The sequence below is a fragment of the Pristiophorus japonicus genome, chromosome 11 (assembly GCF_044704955.1).
Source record: "Pristiophorus japonicus isolate sPriJap1 chromosome 11, sPriJap1.hap1, whole genome shotgun sequence".
NCBI lineage: Eukaryota > Metazoa > Chordata > Chondrichthyes > Pristiophoridae > Pristiophorus > Pristiophorus japonicus.
In genome coordinates, this window is record NC_091987.1 from 30,404,670 (window position 1) to 30,432,156 (window position 27,487).

Consider the following 27,487-nt stretch of genomic DNA (forward strand, 5'->3'; position numbering starts at 1 on the left):
CCAATTCATTTAGAACAAAGTCAATGATTTTACTTGGGATATCTATGTTTATGTCGGTTGTTGCTCATGTCTTCCCTTGTGAATGCCGAGAGGTAGTCATTCAGAATATTTACTAATATGTACTCATCCTCAGTTTCGAGCACATATGTATCTTATAGTTTGCAGTGACTACCCTCTTCCATTGTAGTACCTAAAAAAAAAACTTTAAAAAAAAAAAAAGCAGCTTTTTTATGCTCCTTCGATCACTCTTAACGTGTTTCTGCATTTCTTATATTTATCCCAGGAAGCTCCTACTCCTTTCTCGCGTCAGAATTTCTACAGCCCATTTTCCTCGATCTCACTTTTTAAATTTGTTTATGAGTCCACTTAGAGTCATATTTGTTTAGTATGAACTTGTTATTCTGCATGCAGGATTGGTGCCAGGATTGTTGCTCTTTACTATTTTTATTAAATATCTAGTTGTAGGTGTTGAGGGCACGATTTGCAAATTTGCAGATGATCTGTACGAGTGTTGAGACTGTTAATGATGCTCGACTGCTTCAGGTGGGTTTTGATGTGTTGGGGGATTGGGCTTGTGACTGACAAATGATGGTTAATTTGGAAATGTATAGTGTTATGCATGTGGGCAGGATGAATGCTCAACATATACACACCCTTCAGGGAAAAGCATTAAAGGAGTGGAAAAAGAGAGAGATCTGGGCATTCTCGTGCACAGATCTCTAAAGGTTCATGAGCAATGCTATGAAGCAATAGCTAGAGAGTGAATAGGATGTTGGGGTGCATTTATAGGACAATTGACTATAAGACAAAGCATATTATTTTGTCCTTGTACACAGGCCTCAGTTGGAATACTTTTGATGATCTCACATGGTGGATGATATTTGAGGCTTTGGAAAGGGTGCAGAGGAGGGTCATGAGACTAATTCCCAGATTAAACCAGCTTAGTTATCAACAGAGGCTAAAAGAGCAAGGATTCTACACTTTAGCGAAGCGTAGACTATGGGGTACTCTGATCATGGTTTATAGAAACATAGAAACATAGAAAATAGGTGCAGGAGCAGGCCATTCAGCCCTTCTAGCCTGCACCGCCATTCAATGAGTTCATGGCTGAACATGAAACTTCAGTACCCCCTTCCTGCTTTCTCGCCATAACCCTTGATCCCCCGCGTAGTAAGGACTTCATCTAACTCCTTTTTGAATATATTTAGTGAATTGGCCTCAACTACTTTCTGTGGTAGAGAATTCCACAGGTTCACCACTCTCTGGGTGAAGAAGTTTCTCCTCATCTCGGTCCTAAATGGCTTACCCCTTATCCTCAGACTGTGACCCCTGGTTCTGGACTTCCCCAACATTGGGAACGTTCTTTCTGCATCTAACCTGTCTAAACCCGTCAGAATTTTAAACGTTTCTATGAGGTCCCCTCTCATTCTTCTGAACTCCAGTGAATACAAGCCCAGTTGATCCAATCTTTCTTGATAGGTCAGTCCCGCCATCCCGGGAATCAGTCTGGTGAACCTTCGCTGCACTCCCTCAATAGCAAGAATGTCCTTCCTCAAGTTAGGAGACCAAAACTGTACACAATACTCCAGGTGTGGCCTCACCAAGGCCCTGTACAACTGTAGCAACACCTCCCTGCCCCTGTATTCAAATCCCCTCGCTATGAAGGCCAACATGCCATTTGCTTTCTTAACCGCCTGCTGTACCTGCATGCTAACCTTCAATGACTGATGTACCATGACACCCAGGTCTCGTTGCACCTTCCCTTTTCCTAATCTGTCACCATTCAGATAATAGTCTGTCTCTCTGTTTTTACCACCAAAGTGGATAACCTCACATTTATCCACATTATACTTCATCTGCCATGCATTTGCCCACTCACCTAACCTATCCAAGTCACTCTGCAGCCTAATAGCATCCTCCTCGCAGCTCACACTGCCACCCAACTTAGTATCATCCGCAAATTTGGAGATACTGCATTTAATCCCCTCGTCTAAATCATTAATGTACAATGTAAACAGCTGGGGCCCCAGCACAGAACCTTGCGGCACTCCACTAGTCACTGCCTGCCATTCTGAAAAGTACCCGTTTACTCCTACTCTTTGCTTCCTGTCTGACAACCAGTTCTCAATCCACGTCAGCACACTACCCCCAATCCCATGTGCTTTAACTTTGCACATTAATCTCTTGTGTGGGACCTTGTCGAAAGCCTTCTGAAAGTCCAAATATACCACATCAACTGGTTCTCCTTTGTCCACTTTACTGGAAACATCCTCAAAAAATTCCAGAAGATTTGTCAAGCATGATTTCCCTTTCACAAATCCATGCTGACTTGGACCTATCATGTCACCATTTTCCAGATGCACTGCTATGACATCCTTAATAATTGATTCCATCATTTTACCCACTACTGAGGTCAGGCTGACCGGTCTATAATTCCGTGTTTTCTCTCTCCCTCCTTTTTTAAAAAGTGGGGTTACATTGGCTACCCTCCACTCCATAGGAACTGATCCAGAGTCAATGGAATGTTGGAAAATGACTGTCAATGCATCCGCTATTTCCAAGGCCACCTCCTTAAGTACTCTAGGATGCAGTCCATCAGGCCCTGGGGATTTATTGGCCTTCAATCCCATCAATTTCCCCAACACAATTTCCCGACTAATAAAGATTTCCCTCAGTTCCCCCTCCTTACTAGACCCTCTGACCCCTTTTATATCCGGAAGGTTGTTTGTATCCTCCTTAGTGAATACCGAACCAAAGTACTTGTTCAATTGGTCTGCCATTTCTTTGTTCCCCGTTATGACTTCCCCTGATTCTGACTGCAGGGGACCTACGTTTGTCTTCACCAACCTTTTTCTCTTTACATACCTATAGAAACTTTTGCAATCCGCCTTAATGTTCCCTGCAAGCTTCTTCTCGTACTCCATTTTCCCTGCCCTAATCAAACCCTTTGTCCTCCTCTGCTGAGTTCTAAATTTCTCCCAGTCCCTAGGTTCGCTGCTATTTCTGGCCAATTTGTATGCCACTTCCTTGGCTTTAATACTATCCCTGATTTCCCTAGATAGCCACGGTTGAGCCACCTTCCCTTTTTTATTTTTACGCCAGACAGGAATGTACAATTGTTGTAATTCATCCATGCGGTCTCTAAATGTCTGCCATTGCCCATCCACAGTCAACCCCCTAAGTATCATTCGCCAATCTATCCTAGCCAATTCACGCCTCATACCTTCAAAGTTACCCTTCTTTAAGTTCTGGACCATGGTCTCTGAAATTACTGTTTCATTCTCCATCCTAATGCAGAATTCCACCATATTATGGTCACTCTTCCCCAAGGGCCCTCGCACAATGAGATTGCTAATTAATCCTCTCTCATTACACAACACCCAGTCTAAGATGGCCTCCCCCCTAGTTGGTTCCTCAACATATTGGTCTAGAAAACCATCCCTTATGCACTCCAGGAAATCCTCCTCTACCGTATTGCTTCCAGTTTGGCTAGCCCAATCTATGTGCATATTAAAGTCACCCATTATAACTGCTACACCTTTATTGCATGCACCCCTAATTTCCTATAAGATGATGAAGGGAATGGATGGTGTTTGAGTTGACAGTTTGTTCCAATTAGTAGCTCGAGGACGACATAGGGGTCACAATTTTAAGTTATACCAGGCCAGATCTAGGTTAAATGTTAGGAGGTGGTTCTTCTCCCAGAGAATAATGGACCTTTAGAACAGGCTGCTGGCCTGTATTCCTATAAGCGAGATCTATTTCTGACTGGGTCAGAGATAATCTCTAACAAAAGGGGGTCAAGAGGAATTTCTCAGATTTTTTTTTAGCAAATTGGCCTGGGTTTTAATCTGTTTTTTTGCCTCTCCCAAGAGATCACATGGTTTTAGGTAGGACAGAGAAAGGTATCATAATTGTGTGGGACAAGCTGGATGGACCAGAGGGTCTTTTCCTGACCGTTATTGTTCATATGCCCAGCATTGTACCTTTAAAGGTGTTCCATCGGACTACTACTGAAGTGTTCCTGAACACTCTCTGCCCAATTTATTTGTTATAATGTTTCCCTTATCATTTCTAGACATTTAAACTGCATAAAAATGAGTGTGAAAAATAGTACTGCAGATTATGGTAGTAAAGTAAAATGAAAAAAATAGTAGTGAAATAAATTATGTGGCATGCATTGTAGTACACAGAGTGAAAATTCACAGTGAATGATTCACATCAACATATCGATCCACTTTCTATACAACTGAACGGAAAACCTTTTCCAATTACAATAAAAATAAATTACTACTAACTTCTACTTTTACAACATGACGAATTTACACAAAATATAACTGAATAGGGATTTCAATATGATTAAGCATCAGCAATCTGTTTCAGGTTGTGCCAGTAGTTTTATCTGTAATATTTAAACAAATCAATTCAAGAAGAGCAACGCCAGAGGATGCGTTTTTAAAGTTTATTTTAATTTAGAATAACGGAGTTCATTGCTTGTTGAATAAGCTTTGCTGCACAGTTCACTGAGATTTTACTTAAATAACCTGTCAGCATTAAGATGCATTTCCTCTGCAGCAAAATCTGGCAAAGCAAAAGCACAGGAGTTTTAATGGGCTGCAGTTCCAAAGAAGAACTAAGAGGCATGGTTTAATGTGCATTACACTAATTCAATAGGCTGTGATCTACGTGGTCTGCATGATTGACTGCACTGCTATCCACATAATAGTGCAACTGCTTGCAGACCGCTTCAATCAAGACTCAAGTGAAATTTTCTCCTAGCATGCAACCAAGGGAAGTCACACAGATGTATTTGAATATGGTGGAGAATGTTTTCTTACAGTATTGGTAACTGAAAATATTCATATATTCATCAAAATAATGAATGCTAAATACATCATTGTTCTTCTAACCATATTGATAACAATGTCTTCAGCATGCGAAGGTAAGCGTGTATTTTTACTAAGATAAAAAGAATCGTATTGCAGGTCGAGTGCAAATTGTAATTCAGACCGAGATAAACAACATTTTAAACTATGTGCTGAAATCATTTTACTGCGTCACAAAGTAACATCAGTTTTCAATAGCAATGCTTCTTGTGGCTAGCTCACACAGGCAGCAGTTGATATCGATACGAAGTTAAATGAATGCTGTATCACACTGTCATTATGCCAGTTTCCTTTTAAGATTTAAATATGTTCAGTTAGGCTTTAGAAGTTGAAAGCAACATATGTAAGATTCTTATTTTATTCTGCAGTAATCTTCAGTACTTGTTAAAATTTGCTAAGTGGTTGAAACTAGCTGTGTTCATATTGCTGTTGCAGTATTGATGATATATTTTTAAGAGTCACAATAAGCCATCAAATCCTGACTGATTCATTTATTCCTTTGTTAGGACTCCAGCAGTTTGCACGTTGGGCAGAAACAGAGCCAACAGAAGATGTTAGTCAATCAGTAAACCGTATCATTCGATGCTCAGGATGCAAACAGTCTGCTACGAGAGAAAATAAACGCATACGACCTAAACTCTCTCGTAAAGGTCCACTGCCTTTCTAAAATCAGGTAATAAAAACACAAGACTTTATTTAGATTGTCTTCTCTAATTATTCTTTAGCATACCATATTACAAAAATTGCTATATGAGAATAGACAACAGAGATGGAGTGTTCGAATAAAATGTGGTTGTAAAAAGAAAATTGATATGCCTGGTGTACAAAACAGGTGTTCTTCAGATACAGAAACTTCATAGTTCAGAATGAAGTGGTCTTTACTGACAGTCTCACTCAAAGCTGATATAGAGTAAATGGCACGGAAAATAAAAATACCATGCTGATCTAAGGGTGGGTGTTTCTCTCAGATTAAGATGGAGGCACGTTTGGCGAGGTCAGCCTGGAAGGGGCACAACATGCCATTTAACTTGCATTATGATCACTAAGTGACGAGATCAAAAATAATCCATTTTGCCAGAACTGTAAACACCTCAACAACCACAAGTTTGCTGAGCCAATAAAAATAAAAGCTCTAAAAAGTGTGATAGACAAAACATTCAAAAGCTTTTTAACGGAAGCACCAACAACCAAAATATGCCCTTTACCATACCTTTGCGACAAAGAAAACAGAGCAAGAGAGAAATAAATGGAGTTTGAGAAAATGTGAATTTAATTTAATTGTGATTAATAAGCCATCCATTATTCTAGCAAAGATTTAGCAATTTGCATTACCTATCAAATAATTTTTTTTAATCCATAAAAGATACCTTGTGCAGAAGATAGTTTGTTCTAGATTTTAGTTGGACCATCTGGGGTTGGTATTGAACAGAAGAAAGGCATTTCCCAACAGGAAGAGAAGGGGAAATACTGGACAGTGATTCAACGAGTCTCTCTCTTACGCACTTCCTACCAGTCTGGTTACAGTGTGGCATCAACAAGGTCACCTGCATACCCACTTGACCCAATTGGTACGCTGTTCAATTTACAGTGATAGGGATGAGATTAAAAAGTCCACTATTCCTATTTAATTTATTTTTTGGCACAAATTAACTTTGTAAGGAAAAAAAATGTTTACTAATAGAATTAGAACAGCCATTAATTTTCAATCAGTACGGTAAATGATAAAATCTATGCTAGGAAAACAGTTAGGCAGTGCACAGGCGAACACTCAAACTCCATAGTAAAACAATCATTTGCCTTTTTCCATCAGAACCATAGCAACCTCTTGCAGTCATTTCTTACTTAAAAAGGAATTCGGATTTGAAGTACAACGCCAGTATTGTATCACTGGGCCTGCTGTCCAGTTTGCCACAGTAACATAAAAACAAAGCCACTTCTATAAATTCAATATAATTTCTCTTCTGTTTTTTTCCTTCCCTACAGACACTCTCCTGCACCAAGCACTTATTTTCTGCAAAGATCATGTCCTGTGCCATCTACGAATAGAACTACCAAGGACAAACATCCTTTTACTATTTCTTTGAGGAATACAATCTATATTTCTGTTGGGATGCATAAGATATCAGTTTCAGCTGCTCACTCCTGCCGCCATAGAAGGATTCCACTTTATCCAGATGTGAATGTGCCACTTGAGTGAATATAATCAAAAGGTCAACAGAAAATGTAACGTGCTTTGAGACATACTGTTCATGACAAACAACCACCATTTTCTCCACATACTCCAGGAGACCAATTTTATTTGTAAGCAAGAAATCCTGCATCAGCTGTTTCTGTTCAGCATACCCAGTAGACTTCAAATAATTGCCATGATTAAGAGTTAGTTTTCAAAATAGTTATCTGACATTTAAAAATGCCAATATTGGAGTCTAAGAAAATTTGTCAGTAGAAATGATTACATAAGTGAAATACTGCCAATTACAGGGGGTCTACCTGAATTATTAATGGACCATTAAAAGAGCTAGATAAAGGCTGGCAAACCAGAGCTAAAATATTATTCAAGGTTTAGTTAAAGACCTCCAGTTACATATTACAAGGTTGTACTTTGCTATTTTCTATTATGGGATTTTCAAGAGGAAAGGTAAAATCTTGCTACATATACTCTGAAGTTGTTGCTTCATGCATCATAGAAAGCAACATTGAAAAATTCTATCACACAACAACATTTATGGATAAATTGAAAAATAGTTTACAACTGAAGGGAGAATATATAAAGGAGATTAAAAAGTCATTTTAATTCAGAAAATAATTTACTTTCAAAGCACCAAATTGGCTTGAAACCTTAGTGTAAAATTTGACAAATAAAATCAAATTTACAATTTTTCTTACTATTTTAAAGTTATTCTGCCAATTCAAATTACTCAGTTTTTTAAATATATTGAGCAATTTATACTTTCTACTGCTTTGTTTTAGATCTTAGATTGTCTGTAGATCTAGAGAATACCATGTTCCCTGGGCAGATTTCAGTTCCCATACATAGCTCAAAAAATGCTATTGTAGGAAGAATGTAATTCAATATTACAAGTATCTTTATTACTGTAATATTATTTTAGTAAATTAAACTCTTCTCTGTTTTCAATGTCCATTCTAGAGCTGGGGGAAATTTTGTTAAATATGGGCCTCTGAAAATCAGCACCAGAGGCATTTTTTTTGTTTCGGCCAGTTTCAGGACATTGTAGTTTGATCTGATATCATTAAAGCAATCAGGTCAAATCTGAGGTTTTTCAGTGCTAAATTGAGCACTCTGGCCACACATCGACTGTCACTAGCTAAGTAAGACAAACATCAACAAATAGCTACTGGAATACATTTCTTTACTGCTAGTACAAAGGTTGTCATCTCAAGAGTTTTGCTCTTTCTTGCTGCATTCAACAACTGTTCCAGATTTATAACAAAATCCTCTTGCTAGTTTACCCGTCACATCACCCTCTTCAAATCGAATGATTTCCTTGATACCCAGATTATACACTTGTGAAGCTCCATCAATATCATCAAGAACTGAACAAAACTCCCTTTAATACTAGAATAAAACTTTAATTTGATTTTGCTCCTCAAGAGGTTCTGCATCAAAAATAATTGAAACAAAATATAGCATCTACAGAATTGCGAGTTGGTGATTTCTAGATGTTTTAAATGGGAGCAGGTGAAACTGGTTTTAAAGTACCAGCTATATAGATATGGACAGAAAATGCTGGAAACACTCAGCAAGTCAGTTCAGCATCTGTGAAGAAAATAGGCAAGATAACATTTCAGGTATAACCCTCCATCAGAACTGGAAAAATTTCAAGATGATCAGCATTTAAAAAGGAATAGAGAGGTGGAAAAGCACACAAATAAAGTAACAAGTAACGAGGCTGTAAGCATCAACAGCCTTTGGGTGTCAGCCTTTCGCCTGATCCGTCTTCCTCTTCATTTTCTTCCGATCCCATTTCTTTTTCTAATATCACCCCATGCCGATTTGCACTATTCTCTCGGACCTTCACTCTCCGACCCTGAACAATCCTTCCTCCACTTCGACCCTCAGTTCAACGAATTCCAAGCTTCACATGCTACTTAGCTTTACTTCTGCCACTTTCACCTTTGTGCCTACTTTTTGGTTTAGAAAATTCCCCACTCCTACACACCTGACCCCTTCAGTTTTCTTCATCTACTTTGATACATCATGAGCCCTATCTCTGGCCTTTTACACTCTCAGGGCTGTATTTTCTGGAACTTTGTGCTCCGTCTGGGTTTCACCAGGTTTTGACCCTCCGCGGCGAGAAATGGAGCGGTGAGCTCTTTTGCGTCTGGTCACGATCTTCCGGTTGGGTTTTGCGGCAGTGCTAGAAGCACCAGCGGGAAGAGCTGCGCCGGGTGTGCGCTGGCAGTAGTTTGGACTCGCACCTGACCCGTACGCCCCGAAGCGCGTCCCGCGATGACCGCCAGGGAAAACACAACGGTCCAGCCCTGCCAGCAGCGGTGAGGTAGATAAAGTGCAAAAAAGGTAAGTTCCAATGTTTATTCTTTAATTTTTTTGTAGCGATCTGTGTTGTGATGGTGTGGTCAATGTTTTAATGATTTTTTTGTGGGGGGGTTTCCCCCTCCCAAGGCGTCTCTCGGAGCACTCCCGCCTCTGCGCTTTAGTTGGCAAGGTTCCTATTTTTGTGCCACGAAAGTCGTACAACGCCTTCCTTTGCGTTGCATGTCGCAGGGCCCAGATGGCAAAAATGTATCCACACAAAGCAAACGTTACCTGGGCAGTAACTTTCCCACCCCGCATCCATTTTCGCCCCGAAAATCCAGCCCTCAAATTTTTCATCAAGAACTTCTGACATGATACTGGCTATATCAGTTTTTCCACTCCCCTCACTCACTCTAATTTATCACCCTTTGAATTTTCAACGCTCCATTCTTTTAGGTCTAATCTTCATCAAACCAGCTGACAAGAGGCCTTGGGTTGTTGTATAACATAAAGACCTCTATCTTATTAAGGCTGAACGACAACTCTTTAACTCCTTCTGGTCTATGACCCTCATTACTGAACACAAATTCATAATTTCCCTGTTACTGATTCAACTCTTCTGGAGATCTTCCTCCCCATTGCCTCCAACCTCAGTTCCCAATCCTGTACAGCCCTCTTCTATCTACTCCCCAAAACATGCAAACTGGCCTGTACTGGTACACTGACCATTTTAGCTTGCTTCTGTCCCAGCAAACCAATTTCCTCTCATCTTGACATTACTGTATCCCCCCCTTGTTCAGTCCCTATCCACCTACATCTGTGAACCTTCTGATAGTTTCTGCCACTACAAGTGCTGGTTTTCTGGTCCCAACCATCTCATTTTTACTATGGATGTACAGTCTCTTTACATCGCCATCCCTCATCAGGATGGCCTAGGACCTTTTAATTTAACAGTGGCCCAACCAGTTTCCATCCACTATTCCAACTGGCTTCTTTAATTCCATTCACTTCCTCCAGATAAAAAGTATTGCTGTGGGAAATAATATGGATTCGAACAACATCTATCTTTTTGAAACAGCCATAATCAAAGTCACAAATGACATCCTCTGTGACCATGACATTTTATACTATCCTTACTCATCCAATCTCGATCTCTCTGCAGCCTTTGACACGATTGACCACAGCATCCCCCTCCAACGCCTCACCAAAAATGGTCGTGTCTTGAGCCCTTTAGGTCTTAAGTACTGGATTTCTCTGCCTAAACTCCTCCATCTTTTCCTTTAAGACACTCCTTAAAACCTATTTCTTTCACCAAGCTTTTAGTTACCCTTCCTAATTGCTCGGTGTTGATGCTCATTTCACTACACCTCTGTGAAGCACCATGGGACATTTCCATTACATCAATGACTGTGTCAGTGCTGCTTGCTGGTCTTGCACTGATCCAAGAAATGTTATTAAATACGTTTCAAATTTCCACCCATTCCTTGCCTTTACATGATTAATCTCAGCCTCTTTCCTTGCTGGACTTCTCTATCTCCAAAGTCATTGATTAAAGGCCTACCGACTCCTACATCTACCTGGAATCTTCTTCCTCCCACGTTTCTGGCAAGGACTCCATTCCTTTCTCCTAGTTTCTCAATTTCCATACCTGCTCTAATGTTACCTTCCACACCAAGAACTTCTAAAATTTCCTTCATCTTCCTCAGCTGAGGATTTATTTCCACATAGTAAACAGGACCCTCGACCAGGTCTGTCACACATTCCATGCTTCTGTTCTCACCTCACCCCACCCTCTGACAAAATTAGGCTGTAATAAGCCCCCCACCCCCCACCCCCGTAATAAGACCTTCCATTCCATTAGTCTCCTCATAACAGATCAACTTCTGAAACCTCCAACATGATCTCACTATCAAATGTATATTTGTATATTTATTTCCTTTGCCTATTTTCCAAAGTGACCATTCCCTTTGCTTCACTCTTCCAATTACTTTGAATCATACCGCACAGGAACCCATTTGGCACATCGTGTTTGTGTTGGCTTTTTGAAAGAGTTATCCAATTAGCCCCACTCCCTTAGTCTTTCCCCCATAGTTCTGCAAATTTTTCCTTTTTGCTTCCCATGCAAGCGCAGGAGATGGAACAGCTAAAAATTTGTCACCTCCCACAGCACTATCCAGGGCCCCAAATACTCCTTCCATGAAAGACAGCAATTTACATGTACTTCCTCCAACCTGGTATACTATATCTGCTATTCACAATGTAGTCACCTCTACATTGGGAGACCAAATCCGGATTAGATGACCGCTTTGCTGAATACCTCCATTCTATCTATAAGTGGAACCCCATTATTCACCATTCTTACTTTGACTGCTCCATCTTTGGCCTTTTACACTTGTACAATGCAGCTCAATACAAGCTTGAGAAACAGCACTGTATCTTTCTATTAGACACTTTTCAGCTCTCTGACCTGAATACTGACTTTAATAACTTCAGACAACTTTATCTCCCACTTTCCTTATGGCATGAGATGCTGGAAACGGGCATGTGGGTGTTTTGGCATGGGGGTGGAGAAAGAGAAGACCAGTAACTTTTTGTGTGGGCAGGACAGTCTGCACCTTTGGTATCTACCTGCTTTTATCTTCATCTCAGGCTGCTAGATTCTGTTGTGTTTTGCCAGATTTTCCTGTTTCTATTAGAGAACTGCCTCAGCTATTCACACATCCTGTGTCTCTGATAACTATCCTTCTTTTGACAGCCTCGTGTTAATATTACTTCAGCCACTCAACCATCTCTTGATTTCCGTTAAAGCACTTTACAGGTGTGTGTACGTTCATGTCTGCGCCCTTTTAAATGTTTTTAATCTATAATTTTATCCAGTTCTGATGAAAGGTTATACCTGAAATGTTAACCCCTCTTCTCTCCACATGTTGACTGACCTGCTGAGTGTTTCCAGCATTTTCTGTTTCTGTTTCAGATTTGCAGTTTTAGCTTTTGTATATGCATGTAGGTGAAGTTATGTATGAAAAGTACTTTCTTGTACACCATTCATGTCATGCTGCATCATTAAAACTAGAGCAATTTTAACCCATTATTTTGAAAGTTTATTGAAATGTTTTATGGAACTATGTTTTAATCCGTGTCACACTTGAATAAAGGTCAATGTTTCAGTCTTGTGAATTGCATTAAAATGCTTATATTTCACAAACAATAACAAATGTCTCAACTGATGGGGACTAAGTGGGTAAATGGACAACCAAGTATTATTACTGTAAGGTAGAATATCCACAATATTCTTTTACAAAAACACTGGAATGGCAGGTTAGTAAAGCCATTACAGTGTTCTTTAAAACGGATTTAAAGACATTAGAATCATATGTAACTCGATTGACCACCTGCAGGCTGCTTTTAAGAAACAATTTACTTTCTTAACAATTGAAACTTTTCTCAAATGGATTGCACATGTCAACAACATGATGGCATTTTATAAGGATGACCATTATAAAGTACTTCAGTCACTATAATGCACATTTTGGAACTCCGCCAAAGACAAATATTTCATATTAGCACTGTAATTAATAATGCATTATGCAGCATAAGTACAAATAGTCTAAATAAAAGAAGAGAATTATACCATGCAAGGTATTATCTTTAAACATTAAACATTTTTAATGAAAGCAAAAGACCAGCAGCAGTAGCATACCAACTATGGTCTGTAGTCTGTGAGCTTGAGCTATCTGGTCTAGATACATGGAAGATCACTGCCAGTTCTTCTTTACTTCCTTAGCATCACTCCAGGCTACTCTCTTCTCCTCCAACTAATTGAATACCACTGTATACTGTGGATTGAATTTCACACAACATCAAGACTTCCTCCCCACAATGTGCAGCTAGATTCATTCGCTTGGAGAAGCAACAGTATCACAAGGCAAGAATTAGCATTGGCACTGAGGAGGAGGAGCTGAAGTTGAGCTGAGTGCAGGAGACTACTACTATGAAACGGGAGAGGTTCGAGAGATAACAATGCCAGCAGGAATTTGTAGGAGGGGAGGTGTGCAGCCTGAAATAGTGGGGCAGGGGAAAGGGAGAGGTGTGCCACCTTGAACTGGAGCAGGTGGGAGGTAGAGGGGAGAAGAGTGCCACTTTGATCTGAGCGAGGGACGAGAAAAGTGCCAAACCATCAAAAGGAGGTAAAAGGGGTAAGACCATCCTAAGCAGGTTTGTAGGCATGGCAGTCTTTTTATACATGACCCATGGGCTCTATGATAAGCAGCGGCCCATGAACAAAAAAAGTTTAGACACCCCTGTCTTACAGTACATCATTAGCTTACTACACGTCAGCACCCTGCTATTACAATCTGTTTAAAATGTTATTTATTGCATTGAATACTAAAAATATTCTTCCGGTGAAGCCACGATAGCACAGCATGTTGACGCACTAATGTGTGGCATCTTGGAGTAGAAACAAGGGTTGGGTCCCCTAATGTGCTGAGTTCCCTGTATCAGCACGTTATGGTTGAAACCCTGACTGAAGTTTGATCTGAGTGGGGGAGAGCGAGAAAGAGAAAAAAAAAGTAAAGAAAAGTCATGAAGACATAACTAAGTTGTTTCCCAAATCCTGGCTTAACAATACTTGTGAAGCTATCAACCAAGTGTTTCATAACAGAAAATAATAGGCTCATATCCTCAGGCTACATGATCTAATTCTCATTCATACTTCAGGGTTGCCTCTGAAGGGAAGAACTTCCATCAGCATCGGCCCTTAAGCATAAACAATCCAATGCTCTGGTTGTCAGAAGCAGCAACAACCTCCTGGAACTGGGTTTTTAAGCTGTTGCCAACAAACCGAACTGCTAATGATGGAAAATACAAACAGCAGTACCCTGGCAGCATGTAAATCAGCTCGAAGATTTTGGAGTCTGGCTGCGGGCATTACTACCCTGTGCAGCCATTCCCCAACTCTATAAAACTGGGCCTGCACAGGATTTGCACAGCAGGTCAAGAATCATGTAGGCACCAGATAACAGAGTCTTCCACGTTTTCTAGACACGGTTATGTAAAGAGAAGAGTGTATTTAATAATGACCAGTAACAATGATACAAGGCAGAAATAGCAACAGCTTTCAGTCTCCACTCTCAGTCTCTCTATATATGTGCAATCACATCCCCTGTTGTTGCCAAATCCATCAAGCAGCATTAATAGGACCAATTCCGCTGAACAAAAACATGCACATATTACCAAGTCACTTTCATTGGAACCTCAGGTTATATAAAAGGGGAGGGGGTAAAGACAGTGCCCAGTTTGGTACTGAGTTATACAGACCACAGCTTCCAATTCCATTTCTGGTTTGTGCCGAGTTACCTGATCTCTGCCAGGACAGCAGTTGGAGCACCGCAATTGGTTCACCGCAATTGGTTCACAGTCCCTGGGCTGAGGGGAGGTGGGGAAAAAAATCAGTCAGAATTCCAACCCCTGCTCATTATTATTTGACCCCCTTGTGGAAATTGTGTGGGGGTTTCAGGTAACAGGGTCAGGATGGCCTAAAATGTGTGTCAGCCAGTAGCTCAGTGGGTAGCACTCTTGCCTCTGAGTCAGAAGGATGTGGGTTCAAGTCCCACTCCAAGAACTGTCGGAGGTGCCATCTTTCAGATGAGACTTTAAACCAAGGCCCCATCTTCTCTCTCTCTCAGGTCGAAGCAAAAGATCCCATGGCACTATTTTGAAGAAGAGTAGGGGAGTTTTCCCCGGTGCCCTGGCCAATATTTATCCCTCAATCAACATAACAGATTATCTGGTCATTATCTCATTGCTGAGCGCAAATTGGCTGCTGCGTTTCCTACATTACAACAGTGACTACACATCAAAAATTACTTCATTGGCTGTAATGCGCTTTGGGAATCGTGAAAGGTGCCATATTGATACAAGTCTTTCTTTCTTTTAAAATGCCCTCTATAGTCAAATAACATATAGACATTCACTCATTAGACTCACTACTGAAGAATGGCTATTTGGGTGAGGTAATATAGAGCACCTTTGGAATCATAACCACCATTAGTTGGCATCTTCAGGTGATCTGGTGAGATAATGACGAAAAACAACTTAACTGTGTTTTTGTTTCTGTTTTAAATCACTCAGGCTCACTGAACTAACACAGAAATGCACCAGTTTGAGAATACTGAAAATCATGAGAAAGTATTTGTAAGCAACTCATGCATTTCACATTCTTAGAGCACACTGAGCAATAAACAGCCGCTCAGGCTCTAATCTCTATTTGTACTAACCATTCCCCAGTCCTCAGCAAAAACATTTTTGCCACAATTGGTCATTCCATAACCGAATCCGCACAGGGCATGGATGATGCAGCCACGTGCTCCACAAGTGGAAGATGAGGGAAGACCCAAAGTGCGACTGTGGCCATGGGTCACAGACCATGGAACACATCACAGCAACCTGCCCGCTAAGATCTGTTGCGGGAGGCACCTCATTTCTCCACTCGGCATCTCAGGAGGCCGTCGAATGGATAGCTAAACTAGACAACCCATCAGAAATATTTCCAAAATAAAAATGTGCTTGAGGATGTTGAATCTGATGAACACGGTTCTACAGTTTATGCAGTTCAAGTCAAAACAGACTGCATGTGTCTAAGATTGGAAGCCAGTAGCAGACGCAGACACATTTAGTGATACAATATTGCCCAAAACAAAAATAAGAAATGCAATAGAAGCTACATTACCTTTTGGCTAAACACAGAAAGTGAAGACATTACTGAGACTATTAATATCAGAATAGAGCTGAACTGAGCGCTTTTTAAAAAAAGCAAAATTTAAGGAAAATCTAGAAATGGAAGCCAATAATAAATTAGGCAGAATATTTCCTTAGTAAGTCAAATGTAGTGGTGCTCGGTGTTATAGCAGTATTGCACAGAACCAGAGTTGGGAAGGAAGGGAGGGGAAAAGTAGATTTGATCTCCACTTTGCATTGTGAACAAGTGCCACATGAAGGCAGTTGCATCCCTCAGCAGTATAAATAATTATTTGGGGGCGAATTCTATATGGCGATCTCTAGCAACTCCTGCTAGCCATCTTCTCCAGCTACAACTAGTTACATCTACAGCTACAAGTAGGTAGAGATACAGCTACAAGTAGTTACAAATGCAGCTACAAGTAGGTACAAATGCAGCTACAAGTAGGTACAGATACAGCTACAGTTACAGCTACAACGACAGATACAGCTACAAGTAGGTACAGATGCAGCTACAGTTACAGCTACAACTAGAACTAGTTACAGCTACAACTAGTTACAGCTACAACTATAGTTACAGTTACAACTACAGCTACAACTTGCATTTATATAGCCTCTTTAATGTAGAAAAACATTCCAAGGCACTTCACAAAGGCGTAAACAGACAAAAATGGTCAGCAAGCTAAATAAGGAGACATCAGGAGGGTTGACCAAATGCTTGGTCAAAAAGGTCTGATTTAAGGTAGGTCTTAAAGGAGCGGGAGGTGGAGAGGCGAAGGGGTTTAGGGTGGGAATCCCTGAGTGTGGGACCTAACCGAGTGAAGACACAGCTGCCAATGGTGTGGGATAAGAGAGTGGGGGATGCACAAGAGCTACTTTCAGTGTAAATCTCTTGGCAGCAAAGATCCATACATCAAGTGAATGAAAGATGGTGGATAATTTATTACTATTAAGAAAATAGGGTTGTCACTTTTTAGAAGTCTCAAACCAACTTCTCTCCATGTTGTAGATAAAGTAATGAGTTAGTTTAAAAAAAGTCTCAAGTCCCATGCCCAAAATGCCTGTGACAATGATAACTTTCTCAGAGGTGAGGGATAAAGGTGTTATCTTTTTATAGAAATCAGGCTCCTGGTTGCTAAGCATCTGATTCCTGGTGAACGGTTAATGGCTTTCAGATAAAACATGTCAAAATGGCTTATTGCTATGATTGAAATACACTTAATTTCACTGCTGAGAGGTGACTAATAGATTTGGGCTTTTGTACATCAGCGTGTATGTGTAGGGTGGTAAATCAGTTCCCAGTTTATGGGCTCCCCCTAACCTTTTTGTTTAGTCAATTTAGTCCTTCTATGGAAGAGAATGTGGTTGGGTGTTTAGAAGTGCTAACTCTAAGGACTTGGCTTGGAAAGTGTTGGAAAAGGCTGAATGGTTATGTCCAATATGTGTAAGTGAGACTGAGTTCTTCTCATGTCTTAATCTGTGCATTAATGCAGTTGGTTGCACAATAGGGTGTGTACATAGAAACATAGAAATTTACAGTGCAGAAGGAGGCCATTCCGGCCCATCATGTCCGTGCCGGCCGACAAAGAGCCACACGGCCCTTGGTCAGCAGCCCTAAAGGTTACATATAAACCCATGAACAATACTTCAACTCTATTGTACTTTGCTTCTGCGACTGTAATCGTATCTGATCATAACCTTATTTCAAACTAAAAGTAAAAATAATTTCCAGCAAATAGTTCTGAAAGTTAATTCTTGAAAAAAAAAATGTTTCTTGATAGATAGCCCACCATCGGACTTGTCCTGCAATAGAAAAACAGCCATGCTAACATTTCTAAGGAGGGTGGAGTGCATTATGTTAGATTAATTAAAATACAAACACACATACATGCCATAAAAATGCAAGTGTTTGAAAATGCAGAAAAAAAGCTTAAATTTAGAACACTGCACTTCACCTGAGAGATGAGTCTTCTCTTGGCTTTGGGCACAGAGCTGGAAGATTGTGAAAAGAAGATCCTCAGCTGATGACATCTGCAAACATCTCTTGATGGAGCAGAAAAAATTAGATGCCAAATCACAAATGAAGGAAAGCGATGGCTCCAGAGCTCCAGTTTTAGGTTGGTCCATAGAGAGATCCTTAGAGAGCGCATTGTGCAGTCTGTCAATTATTCTTTCAATATAAACTTCAGCAATCAGGAACTCTATCAATAAAAGAGTAAAATGAAAATATTACAATATATTACTGACTATGTAGATCCCTGAATCTTCTTGATACCATAATCCAATTTTGGCTAATATACACCAATTAGTAAAAACATTATGTCAATGATACAAACACAATTATAAAGATACTTATGATATACATCCGGATTTTTGGTCCCTTGAACCACATCATAATCCAGTTGAGTTAGTAGGCAGGCTACCCATTTTCAGGCTGCTGTCAATGATGCTTTTGAGCTGGCTGCTGCAAGGCGCATGAGCATCCCATGGTGACTCACCTTCAAGACTTACCCCTCCCTCATCCCGAAGTGAAGAAAACACCTCACCCTTGCTTGCCATTTCCATAACAGACCATGAGCTCACAACATTTGTGATTGTGGGTACTAACTTTTATTGGTGCTCTAATGCACAGCAATACCCATTTTTACCAAAACTTTAGCATATACAATGAGGAAAGATAAAAAAATTGTTTTCAATCGTGTTTTAAAGGAGGTGACTGAAGTTTTATTCTTTCAAAATTATATGTCAGTACAAAGTAGTGATATCAGATATTTTTATTTTTTCCCAGTAGGAAATCACAGGCAGGACTTAGAAATTTTATATCATGCTACAGAAAAATCATCACCGAGTATTGTAACAAAATGTAAAAAAATGTACTCCAGACATGTTTTTGCCATGCATTTGCATAAATAAAAAAGTGAAGTCTTGCTGTCTCAAGATATGAAAGGGAGAGGAATTCATCATCATGTTTAAAGGGTGCTTTTTACAAGCTCCGCAAGGCTTCTTCGGCAGCACCTCCCAAACTCACGATCTCTAGCATCTAGCACAAGGGCAGCAGGTGCATGGGAACACCACCACCTCCACGTTCCCCTCCAAGTCACACACCATCCTGACTTGGAAGTATATCGCCATTCCTTCATCATTGCTGAGTCAAAATCATGGAACTCCCTCCCTAACAGCACTGTGGGAGTACCTTCACCACACAGACTGCAACAGTTCAAGGTGGTGACTCACCACCATCTTCTCAAGGGCAATTAGGAATGGGCAATAAATGCTTGCCTTGCTATCGACAGCCACATCCAATGAACGAATAAAAAAAAAAGATAGCAGTGTAAATTATCCATGAATGATAAAAAAAAGCTTATAAGTACTTTATTCATATCGAGTGGGATAAAATAAGTATCTCACTGTCTTCTGTTACCCATTCTTGAAAACAAATTAAGACACAAATCATTGTTGTATTAAATGAACGACTTGGATTCTCATCTAATAATAAGCAAGCTCCTTTAACCTTTCCATGACCTCAAAGACCACTGCCATTGTTAGGGAGATTAAGCAATCTGAATGTTCTGTTTATGCACGTGCAATAACTAGCAACTGAAGGATTACTATCATAAAATCAGTGAAATATTTTTCTTTTTCATATTGTCAAACTCAAAAACTCAATGGAAAAGCTTTTATGTACTCATATAACTGTAAACATGTGCATAAGAACATAAGAAATAGGAGCAGGAGTAGGCCATACGGCCCCTCGAGCCTGCTCCACCATTTAATACGATCATGGCTGATCCGATCATAGATGATCCGATCATGGACTCAGGTCCACTTCCCTGCCCGCTCCCCACAATCCCTTATCCCCTTATCGGTTAAGAAACTATCTCTGTCTTAAATTTATTCAATGACCCAGTTTCCACAGCTCTCCGAGGCAGCAAATTCCATAGATTTACAACCCTCAGAGAAGAAATTTATCCTCATCTCAGTTTTAAATGGGCGGCCCCTTATTCTAAGATTATGCCCCCTAATTCTGGTCTCCCCTATTAGTGGAAACATCCTCTCTGCATCCACCTTGTCAAGCCCCCTCATAATCTTATACGTTTCAATAAGATCACCTCTCATTCTTCTGAATTCCACTGAGCAGAGGCCCAACCTTCTCAACCTTTCCTCAGAAGTCAACCCTCTCATCTCCAGAATCAACCTAGTGAACCTTTTCTGAACTGACTCCAAAGTATATCCTTTCTTAAATATGGAAACCAAAACTGTACGCAGTATTCCAGGTGTGGCCTCACCAATACCCTGTAAAACTGTAGCAAGACGTTCCTGCTTTTATACTCCATCCGCTTTGCAATAAAGGCAAAGATTCCATTGGCCTTCCTGATCACCTGTTGTACCTGCATACTATCCTTTTGTGTTTCATGCCCCCCAGTCCCACTGTACTGCAGCACTATGCAATTTTTCTCCATTTAAATAATAACTTGGTCTTCAATTTTTTTTCTGCCAAAGTGCATTACCTCACTCTTTCCAACACTATACTCCATCTGCCAATTTTTTGCCCACTCACTTAGCCTGTCTGTCCTTTTGCAGATTTTGTGTCCTCCTCACACATTGTTTTTCCGCCCATCTTTGAATCGTCAGCAAACTTGGCTACATTACACTCGGTCCCTTCATCCAAGTCGTTAATATAGATTGTAAATAGTTGGGATCCCAGCACTGATCCCTGCGGCACCCCACTAGTTACTGATTGCCAACCTGAGAATGAACCATTTATTCCAACTCTTTGTTTTCTGTTAATTAGCCAATCCTCTATCCATGCCATGAATTTTTATCTTGTGTAGCAACCTTTTACGTGGCACCTTGTCAAATGCCTTCTGGAAGTCCAAATACACTACATTCACTGGTTCCCTTTAATCCACTCTGTTCGTTACATCCTCAAAGAATTCCAGCAAATTTGTCAAACATGACTTCCCCTTCATAAATCCATGCTGACTCTGCCTGACCGAATTATGCTTTTCCAAATGTCCTGCTACTGTTTCTTTAATAATGGACTCTAACATTTCCCAAGCCACAGATGTTAGGCTAACTGGTCTATAGTTTCCTGCTTTTTGTCTGCCTCCTTTTTTTTTTAAAAATAGGGGCGTTACATTTGCAGTTTTCCAATCTGCTGGGACCTCCACATAATCCTTGGAATTTTGGTAAATTACAACCAAAGCATCCTCTATCCCTGCCGCTACTTCTCTTAAGACCCTAGGATGCAAGTCATCAGGTCCAGGGGATTTATCTGTCTTTAGTCCCATTATCCTACTGAGTACCACCTCCTTAGTGATTGTGATTGTAGTAAGTTCCTCCCCCTCTATAGCCCCTTGACTAGCCACTGTGGGGATATTTTTAGTGTCCTCTACCATAAAGACTGATACAAAATATTTGTTCAGAGTTTCTGCCATCTCCATGTTCCCCATTACTAATTCCCCGGTTTTGTCCTCTAAGGGACTAACATTTACTTTAGCCACTCTTTTCCTTTTTATATACCTGTAGAAACTCTTGCTATCTGTTTTTATATTTCATGCTAGTTTACTTTCATAGTCTATCTTCCCTTTCTTAATCATTGTTTTAGTCATTCTTTGCTGGCTTTTACAAGCTTCCCAATCTTCTGTCCTCCCACTAGTTTTGGCCACTTTGTATGCCCTTGTTTTTAATTGGATACCATCCTTTATTTCTTTAGTTAGCCATGGATGGCTATCTTTTCTTTTGCACCCTTTTCTTCTCACTGGAATATATCTTTCTTGAGAGTTCTAATATCTTCTTAAATGTACACCACTGTTCATCAACCGTCCTACACTTTAATCTATTTTTCCAGTCCACTTTAGCCAACTCTGCCCTCATACCTTTGTAATCTCCTTTATTTAAGCTTAGTACACTGGTTAGAGATCCAACTTTCTCGCCCTCCATCTGAATTTGAAATTCAACCATGCTATGATCACTCATTCCAAGGGGATCCTTTACTAGGAGATTGTTTATTAATCCTGTCTCATTACACAGGACCACATCTAAGATAGCCTGCCCCCTGGTTGATTCCGTTACATACTGCTCAAGAAACCCATCCCTTCTGCACTCGATGAACTCGTCCTCAAGGCTACGCTGACCAATTTGATTTGTCCAATCAATAAGGAGATTAAAATCACTCCTGATTATTGCTGTTCCCTTTTTACAAGCCCCCACTATTTCTTGGTTTATACTCCGACCAACAGAGTTGTTACTATTAGGGGGCCTATAGACTACGCCCACTAGTGACTTTTCCCCTTATTATTCCTTATCTCCACCCAAACTGTTTCAACATCCTCATCATTTGAGCCAATATAGTTTCTCACTATTGCATTGATTTCATCCTTTATCAACAGAGCTACCCCACCTCCTTTTCATAAGAACATAAGAAATAGGAACAGGAGTAGGCCATACAGCCCCTCGAGCCTGCTCCGCCATTCAATAAGATCATGGCTGATCTGATCATGGACTCAGCTCCACTTCCCCGTCCACTCCCCATAACCCTTTATTGTTTAAGAAACTGTCTATTTCTGTCTTAAGTTTATTCAATGCCCCAGCTTCCACAGTTCTCTGAGGCAGCGAACTCCACAGATTTACAACCCTCTGAGAGAAAAAATTTCTCCTCATCTCTGTTTTAAATGGGCGGTCCCTTATTCTATCATGCCCTCTAGTTCTAGTCTCCCCCATCAGTGGAAACATCCTCTCTGCATCCATCTTGTCAAGCCCCCTTACAATCTTATACGTTTCGATTAGATCACCTCTCATTCTTCTGAATTCCAATGAGTACAGGCCCAACCTACTCAACCTTTCCTCATAAGTCAACCCCCTCATCCCCGGAATCAACCTAGTGAACCTTCTCTGAACTGCCTCCAAAGCAAGTATATCCTTTTGTAAATATGGAAACTAAAACTGCACGCAGTATTCCTGGTGTGGTCTCACCAATACTTTATATAGCTGTAGCAAGATTTCCCTGCTTTTATACTCCATCCCCTTTGCAATAAAAGCCAATATACCATTGGCCTTCCTGATCACTTGCTGTACCTGCATACTATCCTTTTGTGTTCCATGCACAAGTACCCCCAGGTCCTGCTGTACTGCGGCACTTTGCAATCTTTCTGCATTTAAATAATAACTTGCTCTTTGATTTTTTTCTGCCAAAGTGCATGACCTCACACTTTTCTTTCTGTCTGTCCTTCCGAATTGTCAAATACCTTTGAATATTTAGTTCCCAGTCCTGGTCACCTTACAACCATGTCTCTGTAATGGCTATCAGATCATACCCATTTGAATCTATTTGTGCCGTCAGCTCATCTATTTTGTTACGAATGCTACGTGCATTTAAACAAAGAGCTTTTAAATTAGTTTTTTTACCCTTTTTTCCTGCTTGTTTCCTCTGTCCTTCAAACTCACTTTCTTCATTTTTGCTATCTAATTCCAGCTTTACTCCACTCTCTACTGAATCTATTCTCAGGTTCCAATCCCCCTGCCAAGCTAGTTTAAACCCTTCCCAACAACACTAGCAAAGCCCCCTGCGAGGATATTGTTCCTGGCTCTTTTGAGGTGCAACCTGTCCGGCTTGCACAGGTCCCACCTCCCCCAGAAGCGATCCCAATGCCTCAGGAAACTAAAGCCCTCCCTCCTACACCATCTCTCCAGCCATGCATTCATTTGCTCTATCCTCCTATTTCTGTACTCACTAGCTCATGGCACTGGGAGTAATCTGGAGATTATTACCTTTGAGGTTCTGCTTTTTAATCTCTGTTCAACTACCTAAACTCTGCCTGCAGGACCTCATCCCTCTTTCTACCTATGTCCTTGGTCCTGATATGGACCACCTGTTCACCCTCTCCCCCTAGAATGCCCTGCAGCCGTTCGGTGACATCCTTGATCCTGGCACCAGTGAGGCAACATACCATCCTGGAGTCACGTCTCTGTCCTTAGAAATGCCTGTCTGTCCCCCTGACTATTGAATCCCCTGCCACTATAGCTCTTCCATTCCTTCCCCCCCGCATGCAGCTGAGCCACCCGTGGTGCCGTGGATTTGGCTCTGGCAGAGACACCATCAGAACAGAGTACTGTTGGAGAACGAGATGGACTCAAGGAACTCCTGCACTACCTGCCTACTCCTCCTCTTCTGTCCAGTGGTCACCCACTCCCTCTCTGCCTGCACACTCTTAAGCTGCGGGGTGACCACCTCTAGAGACGTGATATACATGTAGCTCTCAGTCTCACAGGTGCACCACAGTGACTCCAGCCGCCGCTGAAGCTCCAAAACACGAAGCTCGAGTTGGTGCAGCTGGAGACACCTCCTGCACACGCAGTCGTCCCGGCTGCACGAAGCTTCCAGGATTTCCCACATGCCACAGGATGTGCAATCCACGTGATTGAGCTGACCTGCCATCCCTCTAGTTAGACTCGCAACTATCAAGTAGAACTAAACTCTAAACCTTAGCAAAACACACCCAGCAAACAGCTGATTTAATTAATTAGTTTTCCTTAGATAATAAAGATCACTTATCTATTTAATTTCACTTCTAACTTACACCAATGTCTATTTAGGGTCTCAATTACAGATACACTGGCAGTTAGTGTTATTGTGAAAATACAATAAAGCTTCTCCATGTTAAGAGGAAGTAGCTTTTCAACAAAAGCTAGCAAATAAAGAACACTGAGTATTTTTCCTTTCATTATTTTTCAAAGTCAGGAAGAAAGAATCCTTTAAATAGACTATACTATACGAGACATTTAGGAACGTAGGAACAGGAGTAGCGGGCTATTCAATCCTTTGAATCTGTTCCACCATTCAATTAGATCATGGTTAATCTGTACCAAAAATCAATTTGCCTGCCTTTGATCCAAACCTTAATATTTACTTTTACAAAAATCTATCAATTTCAGTCTTAAAAATGTCAATTAATCCAGCGTCCAACAAAGAGAGTTCGATATTTCCACTACCCTTTTTGTGGAAAAAGTCCTTCCTGAATTCACTCCTGAAAGGCCTAGCTCCAATTTTAAGATTGTCTCTTCTTGTTCTGGATTCCTCCACCAATGGAAATCGTTTCTCTGCATTTACCCAATTGAATCATTTTGTCATTTTAAACACCTTGCTTAGATCAATCTTCTAAACCCGAGGAAATACAAGCCATGTTTTGAAGGGTTTCTGTATGAAAGCTTCTGTACTCACCATTATTAATGTGTTTAGACAAAGCTAAGCTAAGTAGCACCCAACTATGTGAGTGAGTATCTCTTGGCCAAGAACTTGTTGTGATTCCCATTGTACAGAGCTCGTCTGTTAATAGGACCAGCTTCTCTCCCAGCACTTCTCCTTTCAACCAATCAGAGATAGCAGCATACTTAACTGGATCCACACATGCCTGTGTGAAACAGGTTAGAAACAGAAAGGACAAATATTATCATGGAATAAAACCATTGCAATTTGTTTTTTAGTGAAGAAAAAAATTTAATGTTTAGAAACTTCTGACTATCATGTTGTAAATTGAATAAAATAAGTAATTTGGGTTCAGTTTTGTTGAGTGAAAAAGCAGAACCTGTAATATTAAACTCCTCCTACCTCTAAAATGCTCAAAATTGATAGAGAGAGAATGCCACCTATTTTATATAAAAATTGCTGAGTGGATCGCAAGATTTCATTTCAAAATGTACTGAAAATTCCTATGTCAATGGGAAAATCCGTTGTAAACTGTCAACTTGTGCCTGTAGTACCACCAATTATGCCTGTAGGGATTGCTATAAATGGCCAATTTCCAACTTAGCTGTGTCACACATTAGCCAGAAAAGCAAAAGTTGATAACAGAAAAACTCTCTGTCTTCAAAGCGTAACCACCACTATTAATTCAGCTTATAAAAATCAGCTGCAAAGAATTTTGATTTAATGTAAATTCCCTTTAGTTTGAATATTTTAAATAGTATGCTGATGACATTCACAAAAATGGCTTGAGGATATTTTCAACTTTACATTTTGAAAGCAGAATGAACACCCGCAGATTCAATATCAAATTAATGTAGTCCCCTTACGATTTACACATGCACATGAAGTCAAATTTATGACCATGTAATGAAATCTGAAGGTCTGCACTTTTGTTTCTAATGAAGCAAGGCGCATGTAAAGTCCCAAAGTATGATGTTATTTGAAACTCTAAACACAGTAAATAAAGACCAACAGCATGAAAAATTACCTTTTGTATAATGTGAAACAAAATGAGCCAGCCTTGTTCCATCTACAAAGAAAAAGTTAATATTCTTCAGTAAAAAGGTAATATTACAACAACTTGCATTTATACGCAATCTTTAACATAGGAAACATAACACCGTGCTTCACAGAGGTATCAAACAAAAATGGATGCTGAGCCAAAGGTGTTATTGGGAGGGGGTGACCAAAATCATGTTCAAAGTGATGGATTTTGAGGAGAGTCTTAAAGGAGGTGAAGGACACGGGGAGGCAAGAGAGGTTTAGGGAGGGAATCCAGAGCCCGATACCTAGACAGCTGAAGACACAGCTGCTAATAGTGGGGCAGCAGGAAGAGAGGGCCGCACAAGATGCCAGAATCAGAGTAACGGAGAGTTCTTGAGGGAGGGTCGTGTAGGGCTGGCGGAGGCTATAGAAATAGAGAAAGACAAAGTTGTAAAGAGATTTAAACACAAGGATGAGAATTTTTAATTTGGGGCATTAGAAGACCCGGAGCTAATATAGGTCAACAGGGACAGGCGTGAAGGTAAAGCAAGACTTAGCGCAGCAGAGTTTTGGATGAGCAGAAGTTTGTGGAGGGTGGAATTTGGGAGGCCAGTCAGGAAAGCAATCTGAAGGTGACAAAAGCATGGATGGGGGTTTCAACAGAAAATGGGCTGAGGCAGACTGGAGGTAGACAATGCTACAAAAGTATAAATAGGCAATCTGTGATGGGAGAGAATATGGGGTTAGAAACTCTGCTTGGGGTCAAATAGGACACTGAGGTTCTGAACAGTCTGGTTCAACCCAAGATAGTGGCTGGGAAGGTTAAGAAATCAGTGTCAAGGATACAGAATTTGTGGTAACGGTTGAAGGTGATGGCTTTTGTCTTCCTAATGTTTAACTGGAGCTCATTAAAGATTGGATGTTGGACAAGCAGTCTGACAACACAGAGACAGTGGAAGGGTTGAGAGAGGTGGTGGAGAGTGGAAGAGGAAAAAATAGATTTGGCATTAGGGGGTATATACAAAATGTTTTAAGTAAGTTAGCCAGAAAAGGGAGATAGCTGAAAAATAAACCTCACTGTGTTTCAAGGTTTATTAGCACATTGGAATGTTATCTTATCTCTCTTGCTTGACCAGA

The 27,487-nt window shown here is 40.5% G+C and overlaps 1 protein-coding gene across 2 annotated transcripts in view; it reads right to left on the reverse strand.

Annotated features, from left to right (window-relative positions):
• ltn1 (listerin E3 ubiquitin protein ligase 1) overlaps window positions 1–27,487 on the reverse strand; it is a 150,686-nt gene that overhangs the window by 80,166 nt on the left and 43,033 nt on the right. For both annotated transcript variants that reach the window (XM_070893306.1, XM_070893305.1), the window contains exons 11-13: window positions 26,355–26,396; window positions 25,343–25,532; window positions 18,078–18,323 (exon numbers count right to left, since the gene is read on the reverse strand). In XM_070893306.1, the coding sequence (XP_070749407.1) occupies window positions 18,078–18,323; window positions 25,343–25,532; window positions 26,355–26,396 (478 nt within the window). The remainder of the gene's footprint in view (window positions 1–18,077; window positions 18,324–25,342; window positions 25,533–26,354; window positions 26,397–27,487) is intronic.